The sequence below is a fragment of the Raphanus sativus genome, chromosome 4 (genome assembly GCF_000801105.2).
Source record: "Raphanus sativus cultivar WK10039 chromosome 4, ASM80110v3, whole genome shotgun sequence".
In the NCBI taxonomy this organism is placed as follows: Eukaryota; Viridiplantae; Streptophyta; class Magnoliopsida; order Brassicales; family Brassicaceae; genus Raphanus; species Raphanus sativus.
The window spans coordinates 29217515-29228376 of record NC_079514.1 but is presented as its reverse complement, the minus strand read 5'-3'; the positions used below and the strand labels follow the sequence as shown (position 1 = coordinate 29228376).

Genomic DNA, 10862 nt, shown 5'->3' with positions numbered 1-10862 from the left:
ATTCAAAGATATTTGAATTTCAGTATTAAATTTTCTTGTTGAAAATAATTAATAGCAACTAAAATGGTTAAACATTTATTTTAGAATTTCTTGAAAAATATATAATCTTAGGTGAGATTTAATTATATATAAATAATATCCAGTTACAAATATTTCATCTTGTTCTATAAGTAGTTTAAATATTTTAAAATCTTAGCATATATAGATTTTATTGTTCAAAATAATTAATGGTAAGTTAAACATATATTTAAGGAATATTCATAATACATTTTAATATCGAATTTAAACTTGAATTTTGTTCAAAATAATTAACGGTAATGTTATCTAAGTTTAATATTGTTAGAATCGATTTTAAATATGAATATTCCTAAAAATCAGCTCATTTATTTTAGGGAATATATTAAACACGGAAATTAAGCTCAAAATAATTTAGGAAATTTTTTAATCAATAGGAAAAGAGAACGATTACTTAAATATAGGTTCATTTAATTAATTCAGTGGCATCCCCTAGTCTATATTTGAGAATTGATTTGCCATGTGTCATCACCATATCCCCTAGACTATATTTGCGAAGTGATTTTGCCACATGTCCGGTTTACAATCAATTTCACAAAACAAATATGACATGGCTACTAAAATTGATGATGTGTCTTTCAAAAAAATATGACATGGATAATTTCATTTAATGTTTTCTTTTACTTAATTTAATTTAATGTTGATTTATACTTTTTTGCAAACTCATTAGAATATGGTAATAATTCATATATTACATTTAATATTGATATTTTTTGGTAACCTTTTTAAAAATATGGTAATAGCTCATACATCATCTATAAAATAAATATATTCATAAATAACATTTCAAATTTGAAATATTATTATTTTGTATAATTATACAATTTGTATTACTAAAAATTTCAAAAATTTCTACAATTTTTAAAAAATTTAAATATCTAATTATAAGATTATTAGTTTCTTATATATTAACAAATTTTATAAATATTGTTTAGGCTAAATTTTTATAATTATACAATTTTATATCATTTTTATTAGTTTTATACAAATTGATTTCATATACATCAAATATATATTAAATACTAGTAAGAAAATAGTAAAATATATAATATTTAATAAAATTTATTTTTAAATATAAGTTAGATTTAAAAAAATTCTTACTGCACATGGTGCAGGAAAACACCTAGTTAATTTTGAAAGAAAAATGATGACATGTCTCACTTACATTGATGACATGTCTTGAAGAAAATTATGACATGGATATTTTCATTTATTGTTGATTTATAGTTTAGGTAATTTTTTTAAATATGGTAATAAGATCATCATATAATAATAATCAATTATATAATAATAAAAATAGAAATATAATAATAACTAAACTTTAGAAATATTATTTAGCTATATTTTATAAGTATATAATTTTTATTATTAAAACAATTCTTCAAAATACTATGCATTTATAAAAAGAATATTTTTTTAAATTATAACATGGACATTTAAATTTAATGTCGATTTGTATTTTTGGTAAGTTTTTCGAATATGGTAATAAATCATAGATAATCATTAATGTATAATTACATAATATAATAGTATAAATAGAAATATAAACTTATTTTTAAATTTTCAATTTTAATACTACTTTATAAAATTTTAAAATTTTTATTTTTGCACTTGGTGCTGGAAAACACCTAGTGTCATTGTAAATAAAAGTGTCATCTGATTTGAGCTTCCAAACAGCTAGTCCAACTATCTGATATGGGGTATTAGCAATTCTAGCTGACCCCTGTTTGCTACACTTAATTCCCAGCTAATTTCTTCACGCTTCATTTCTTTCCTTCGGCCAAGTATATATTTTATCTGGGGTTGAATATTTTTCACACTATGAAATGCTTGGCTTAATGTCATTCAACCAGATGCTCGTTCCCTCTTCACATCGTCCGTCCTGATTACCGTTTGACCAACTCTTCATTCCACCGCCTTGTTTCTTTGAAGATCGTCTTAAGTGTAGTATTGGGTGTTGGGTTTAATATACCCAGGGTGCTTGCTCCACAACCTTTTGGAAGTCAAGGATTATCCATCACCAACCTTCGAGTGCCAATTCCCGGGAGGGATTTCTATCACACCAGCACTACATATGTGGGATCTCAAGTACCTTCCGGCCCGAGAATTTTTCCAACATCATCGGTCTATACCAACATGATTTTGGATATTACCAAGATAGTGTGTGTTTAATTTATTCTCTTGGATTATGTGGTATATATGAAGGAAAATGTTTGATAATGTTTACAAAAAAAAAAGATAATCCTCAGAAACTTTTATGCATAGCAGAAATAAAAGGAATTTCTATGGATTGAAACACAACTTATAGAGACAAAACGAAAAGAGGAGATATCTCTCTAGTTATTTGAAACAAGCTTAGAAGAAAACAATGTTATATTGATGGAGCGTAGAGAGAACAAGAGCTTTTTACAGGTCAAGGTTGGTTTTGCACCATAAACTTATACGACATATGATGGGACAATTAATATATCTGACAAAGCTTATCACCTTCATATATAGAATGTGAAGCTATGATTTGGGTTGTGTAGTGCATGAAGACCTTACAGATCATATAGTTTGTTTTTACAACAGTCTGTTTTTAATTGGTTAAGATGGTATTGACATCAGAAGATGGCAAACTTTTATTATCCATATGGACGAATTTCGGCTATATAAGGAATTATTCCCTAACTTCTCGATCAAACATATACAAGAGCACATAATACCATAACAAACAAATTTGCAAACGGTGCTATAAGTTGTGTTCAGGGCCGTCTCAAGCTTTAGACAGACCCGGTTAAAAATAAGAAAATAAGATTTTTTTAACAATAAGAAAATAAGAAAATAAGATTCTGAAATAATATATTTTTCTTTTTACAAAATATCAGTATAATATAAAATAAATACATCAATTAATTATTTTATATCTAAATAACACTATTTCTAGTTTTTAATGCAAAATCACTAATCAAATCATTGAACAAGATTATTTAGCATTTTTCAATGCAAAATCGTTGATCAAATCATCAAATTTGATCATTCTTCTATTTTTAAGTTATTTTTTATGTTTATTATTTGGATATGGATAGCAAGCTATATACTTTTAATTGGACAAATTACTCATTCTTGTCAACATAATTTGTAGGCTAGTTTTCTTTTCTTTGTGTTTTTTATTTCTAACTAAAAATGGTGAAAAAATATATTTTGTTATCCGTATTTATAATCACTAATTAATAATTTTTTCCCAAACATAATCAATTAGAATATTAACTTTATATACTACCATTGAATATTCAAACATACATTAACAACTATTTCTTACTTTCCAAAATATATAATTGATAGAAATATTAATTACGTCCTAATTTATTGTATTTTAGTTGGTTATACAAACAAAATAAAAATTGTAGTTTACATTATTGGTTATAAATACGGAACCTAAATTCAAATATAGTTATTCTGATTTTTTTATAAAAGTATGATTTTAAATTTATAACTATTAGTAAAACAAAAAAAAATTATAGACCCTCTAAAATTTTGGACCCTATTCGACCGCTCCACTTGCACGTGCTAAAAGACGGCCCTGGTTGTGTTGACTCAGATCTCCGGTTTGGTTATATGAATCTGTGAATACGTCTATTTAGTATTGTTGTAAAAAAAGTGCATAGTGTTAGAGATACGATATCTCCTCTCATAATAAATAGGATCACAATCCTTTCTTCTTAGGAAACTTCAATTATTAGCTAATCCTTCAGTCCTCTTTGTACTTGTATATATATATTCACAATTGCATTGTTTAGAAACATATATTGAAATATTGCTTAAACGGTTACCCTAAATTTTTTCGGCCGCAATCTCAACCTTCTTCTTCGAGAATGTTGACGATTCACAAAGTTTTCTCAATGTCAACATGAACTCAGTAAACTTAATGCGACAAACTTCATGACTTAGAGTTTTCAAGTCCATGCTCTAGTTGGAATCTCTTTTTTTTTTGAACTTTCGCTCTAGTTGGAATCTCCAAGTCCATGTCTCGTTCTTTAAGTGTAGGATATATCTATATTGTACTTCCACTTATCCCCAACTTGTATAAATTAACATTCCATTTTTATTTATTTAAACTAAATATAATTTAAATCAAAATCAGGAAAACGTGTGTGTTTCAAAAATTGCATGGGGCACATTTATATATAAATCAAACATTTCAATTATAAGCTTCAACCATAGCAGGATTGATTCATTGTTACATAAGATCTAGTTTGATTTTTTTATTTTTAATAATACTTTTTCTTAGCAATGTCTTGAGGGATTTAACAACTAGGAAAAGGAACCTTACAAAAATCTAAGACTTTGCGAGCGTTTGGAGAAGTAACATACATACTATAGGCAGGATTTTGAATATAACCACAAAGACATGGTTTCTGCTCAACCAGTTTGTTGCAACATTCTGTACTCGGGTCTCCTCCCGTGGTTATTGACGGTAAGCATGGTAAGAGCTTTGTCGGAACACACGATTGTGCCATTTCTCCGAAACTTCCAACTGTATTCGCTCTAATCGGATATGCAGAGGACATGGCGATTATCACCAATGAGATGAGCATTAGAGTCATGAACTTCATGTTGTCAAAACCTAACTCTTCTTTGTTTTGGTCTTTTTCTTTTAAGTATATGTGAGATTTTTGTTTTGATGTATTCAGGGGATGGTAAAAACTAGTATAAATAGACGGGGAGATTGTAGATCTGGTCATAACGGACAAATATTGATTCGACTAATCTCGTTGAAGAAACGCTCAGGCATTGCCCTTACACTTGGCCATCATGCGGAAGAACGTGAAGGTAATGACCCAGAAAAAAATAAAAGTGCTCACACAAGTTTCGCAGAACAGGTTGTTGATTTTAACTAAAACTACGCCTTTTATTAACAGCTGTATTTTATAAAAAATGCTGTAGCAGTCTGCTTTTTTTCCAAAACAGATTTTTTTTCTATACGCTAACAAGAAAGTTAGGGTGGTGGGTGTCTACTCTTTTAAGGTTCAGGATTAGCTTAAACGAAATACACTATTCATCTCAACCTACCGTTGTACTATAGGACACGAAGGACATTCATTATTTATTACTATAAAGTTAAAATTTATTTTGGAGTCACATTTGTATTAATTAACCAATGCATTTGAACTAGTTATTTAATTAATTACTAGACTTTGATCTGCGTGGATGTATTTTTTTTTAAAATATCTTGCTATTTGTTTTTTTATGTTAGTATTAGGGTTGGACAAAAAACCCGAATTAAAAAACTGAACCGATTCCGATCTAAAAAATTAGTATCAAACCCGTACCGAAACTGATTAAATATCCACATTATTCAAAATTTTGATATTTAGATAACTAAAACCGAATCTTATCCGAATCAAAATATTTTGGATACTCGAATGTATCCGAAAAGATTTATATACTTATATTTATTAATTATTTTAGTTTTGATGTATATGAAACCATCCAGAATGTATATGGTACTTTTAAATTGGTTTAAATACTTGAAAATGTATACAAATAGTCAAAACTAAATATCTAAAATATTTAAAGTATACTCAAAACACTAGAAATACTTAAAATAATTATTGATTCTCTATTCAAATATTTAAACTAAACCAATTTTCATATCACTTTTAGGTATTCTGACATATGTTATTCAAAATTATATGTAATATATTATTTTTATAGATTTTAAGAAATTTAAAGTATATAATGAATTTTAAAATTTAAAAGATAATTTAAATGGATTATCCAAACCCGAACTGAACCTGCAAAGATCCGAATTGAAAATTAGAAATATCCGAATAAGGCTAAAATCTTTGACCCTAGAAAATCGAAACCCAAACAGACCCGAATTAAATCCGAATAGATACCCGAACGTTCACCCCTTGTCACTATTATATATCATATATGTGTCATCATATAGTTAATCATATTTTTATGTACCATCATATAATTAATCATATAATTAATAATATTTTATATGTACCATCATATAAATAATGACATATATTATATTTTTAAAACTTAATTTGAAATATAAAAACCATAATTTAGGTTGGTATATGAAATTAAACTTTGTATTGTACTTTTCTCATATATATTGAAATTTGTTTCAATAATGGTTATTGGAAAATATTTTAGTAAAAATATAAATCAACTTATAAATTATTATTTTTATTTTAAATATGTATATAAATTTTAATATTTTTATGATTATTTTAGACAAAAAAATTTTTTTAGGTAATCTGATTAGTTCGTTTTCTTATATTTTATAGTTTCTCATAATATAATAAATTTTTATGTTTAATAATATAAATCTATTACTTTTTAATTCTTAATATATTGATATCCAAGTTTCCAAACATCACTATATTATTTATACTCTTATTTATGTTTCCAAACAAACTTCCTTTTTAAATTGATATCTGTGTTTCTAAATAAACCTATTTTTTTATCTGTTATCCATATTTCCAAATAAAATTCTTTTTTAAAATTGTTATTCATGTTTCTAATCAAACATAATTTGTACTTCAATTTTAATAATATAGATGTTTTAAGAATTCACATTGACATAAAGTTAATTAATCACTTAGGACAGAAATGTCAGGTAAAATTTCAACTAAGGTGTTGGTACATTCAGTAGTTTAATAAATAAGTGTTGTGGTTGTGGTGTACGTGGTCTTCCAAAACAACCCCAACACATTGGCTTTGATTGGTAACATGCAGAATGGCAGAATACCGTCTAAAAACGCAAAAACACAAAAAATTACCAATCAAACAAAATTGTGGAATACAACATAAAACGCAAAAATGCATGTTTTGTGTTTTCGCTGAAAAAGATACAAAAGAAATTCTATTAGGTGAAAAAGTGAGGTTTTAGTAGATTATTTGTGGAATCAATTTTTTCGTATTGGTTTTTTTTTGTTGCAATTTTTTTTCATATTGTCTACTTATATTAGTTAATTATAAATAATTATGGAATAAATAATATTAACCTTTAAAATCACGTTTAAAATCTAACCATTTAAAGCCTATCTATACTATTATTTATTATGAAGTGATTTTGCTGATTTGTCATATTCTCCATAATTTTAGCTAATTTTGCTTATTTGTCATATTTTTATTAGTTTTTGGATTAAATCATCAATTTATTAATTTAGATAATAGAAATATTTCGAAATTTCTAATTAATTTATTAATTTAAATAGAATAAATATTTCAAAATTTCTATTTGGAATTATAATTATAATTAATTTAACTTTCACAAGATTTTTATTAGTTTTTCACTTAAATCATTAATTTATTAATTTAAATAATATAACTATTTCAAACTTCTGATTGGAATTATAATTATTTTAGACAAGCTAGGATCAATTATTAATTTTCATATGATGTAATATGTTTTAAACTCTATAGTTTCATTTTTCTCATTCATTACAAGTTGTCTCGATTATAGTTTTTGACATCTATATTTATGTACTTCTGATATTTGTTTTCTTTTTGTTGGAGTTCTATATTTTTATTCTTTCTTTGAGTTTGAAAGACTGAACCAATCGATTTTATTACATGGAGTTTGAAATTTTGAATTAGGTATTCTGAATTATTTCGGTAGTTATTTCACGTTTATAATTTACTACTGTTTAATCTATAAGAAAATATTCTTTGATATTAAGTTTAGAGAGTTATCTATGTAATCATTTATTAACATGTGTTTAATGTTTTAGTTTTCAAATGGCTAAAATAGATATATATGTTAATGAATAACTAGTTTTATCATTATATAATTAACCATAAATTAACTTTAATAATTAAAGTATCATCATCTATTTTTCTTTTATTAAAGATAAACTTATGAAATATTAAGATAAATCAATGTATGTATTGATCAAGTAAACCAATGAAATATTGTCATTATCTCAATTCGTTGTTTTTTTTTTAATTTCTAAATTATCATCGAACTTTAGTTTTTTTTTACTTTTTATTAATTTTTTTCTTACTTGGATTTTATGTGTTGTAGTGTTTTGTTTTTATAATATAATACATGTTTCTGTTTCAAAAATACAAAATAGATTAAGAAAAACCAACACCTAGTATTCGTGTTATTACGTTAACTTTCTAACAAACTAATCAATTCAGGAATAAAATCGAATAGTATATAATGCTAAAAAATCACAACTAACAAAATCATTAATAATTATATGGCATTTATCCATACCCTTTCCTAAAAAGCTATATATACCTCTTCCCCAATAACGTCAAAACCAATTCTAATACGATTTCATATCTACTTAGGATGGAAAAATTTATGCTTCTGCCAAGAGAACTCACATGTTCCGTGTTCACCGTAACCTACCTATTGGCGAGTGCTGTATTATTGAAACTTTCAAGACATCTCAGGCTGGTGGGAAATATCGACCAACCAGTCATCAATACAAGATGACTATCACCAATGATTCGGTTTTCACTGGATCAGATTTTCATGATGATAGCTGTTTTTTATCTCTTGAAAATTATGGTTACAATATAGCTTTGTTATAACCAATTCAACCAAAAAAGCTTCTAGCAGGTTCAAGATTTCATCATCCAAACTTAAATTGAATTTAAAAACCAAAAGAGAAACTAAAAAGAGAGTCTATAGGTTAAGAATCAAGAGACAAATATCGCATAAACACTCAAAAATCTGAGATAAATCTATTGCAGTGGTTGTCGTCTTCGATCGTGGTCGGTTAGAGAAGAAGCTTTCTCTTTTCCAGTGTAAGTTATGGTGATCCGACGTCCTGCTCTCCCTTTCTTATTGGATTCGTCGTTTTGCAGAAGAAGAAAAAGTTGAAGAGAGAGAGAGATGAAGATGCTAAGTCCCATCAATTATAAAAAAATGAGGGAATAATTTTTAGTCTTTAGATTTTATTTCATCAATAACCGTAAATTGTGATCCTTGACAAAGAAAGATTAACTAATGAGAAAAAAGAGTGAGGATAGACAAAAAGATAATTTTGAACCCTTAGATTAAAATCAATCACTAGTCATGAAAAAATAATATAAATTGTAATTTTAGTTTTTTTTTCAATTTGTTTTAAAAATTGCTTAATTTTAAAGATTGTAGTTACATGTTTAAATCAAAATTTAAAATGGAATTTAAAAATTAAACATTATTTTGTTTTAAAATGATTAAAATTTGAGTTTAACTCCAAACTATAAACCTACACTCTAAACCTAAATCTTAAACTTAAAATAATAAATAATATCAGATTAAAACTTTATAATTTTTATAACTTTATAATTCTATAGTTTATGATTTGAGGTTTGGATTTAAGAAAATATTAAAGTTAGAGTTTTGTATGTAAGAATTGTATAAGTGATTGTAAGAAAACATATATCTCAAGATCAAGTTAAAGTCTCAACTTGAAAATTCAAGAAACTATACACATTCATGTTATTTATATTCACTTGATATTGATAAGATGATCTTCAATATAACTTTTTAAAGTACTTGAATTCAATTTTCCGATTTTAGGGTATGTTTGAGGTATGTTTGAGGTATGGCTGAGTTATATAAACGATACAGCTGAGTTATCTAAACGACACGGCTGAGTTATATAAACATTTTCTGAATTTAGAGTATGTTTGAGGTATTACTGAGTTATATAAACGATACAGCTGAGTTATCTAAACGACACGACTAAGTTACGTAAACATTTTCTTATTTTAGGTTATGTTTGAGATATAGCTGACTATATAACTGATACTGTTGAGTTATCTAACACGACTGAGTTATATAATCATTTTTAGATTTTAGGTATGTTTGAGGTATGTCTGATTTATATAAATGACACGGCTGATATATATAAGCGACACAGTTGAGCTGTGTAAATATAGCATAAATCAGATACAAAATACATGGGTGAGTTATATTTCTTACATAAAGAACCAAAAATACAAGTTTTCTTTATCATTCCGGTGATAACTCCTCCATGTCTCTAAGCTTCATTAAATTCTTCGGTGTCGTCTTTGCTGAATCTGTCATTTTTTTCCGTCTCTTCCATTCTTTTTTTGTTTAATCTTCTCTTTCACTCAGATTTGAAAAAAAAAACAAATTTAGATTATCCAAATATGGGTGTCAAATCACAAACAAACTTAAATGAATAAACACCACAATTGTCAATTTGGGTGTATTTGGAATGTATTTTCCTTTTCTTCTCAGAATACACACTTCTTATACCTAGGTTTTCGGAGATTGACATAAAGTAACTCAGCCACAACTGCATATATAAACTAGCCGTAAAAGAAAAGTAACTCAACCACAATATAAATTAAAACTCGACCACAAACTCGAAAAACTCACAGAGAAGATGATTTCGGGTGATTGCAGCGAAAAAGATTTCGTATAAACATTTGCGGAGAAAACAATTCCGGCGTCGTCTTCCGAGAATACAGTTCGAGAATTTCGGACGATAAACAACAATAACGACTCAAATGATTAGGGTTTAAGCAACGAATGATGAAACTTGTGTTTTTTCAACACAAGAAGTTTAGTTAGAAAGATGATTAATTGTCTTTCATCTCTTTTGATCAGAATAATTACAGTTATTAGTGACATGAATGTAGTAATTAGTGATGTTGATTTATTGTTTAAAAATATAATCTCAATTAAAAAAAACTAAGCAAAAGTCTTAATTGTAATTTACTGAGAATATATATTTTATAGTAATAAACCAATTTTTCCATTACAGTTTAATTTTCTCTTATAATAAAAATGCCAATGAGAAACTCTATTT

The 10862-nt window shown here is 26.4% G+C and overlaps 1 protein-coding gene across 1 annotated transcript; it reads right to left on the bottom strand.

Moving 5' to 3' along the window:
• Positions 1–4234: 4234 nt before the first annotated feature.
• On the bottom strand, positions 4235–4745 carry LOC108853426 (non-specific lipid-transfer protein 2-like). Its single transcript, XM_018626837.2, has one exon. It carries the CDS (start codon positions 4668–4670, stop codon positions 4362–4364), a length of 309 nt encoding a protein of 102 aa, XP_018482339.1. The 5' UTR covers positions 4671–4745; the 3' UTR covers positions 4235–4361.
• Between the last annotated feature and the right edge of the window lie 6117 nt (positions 4746–10862).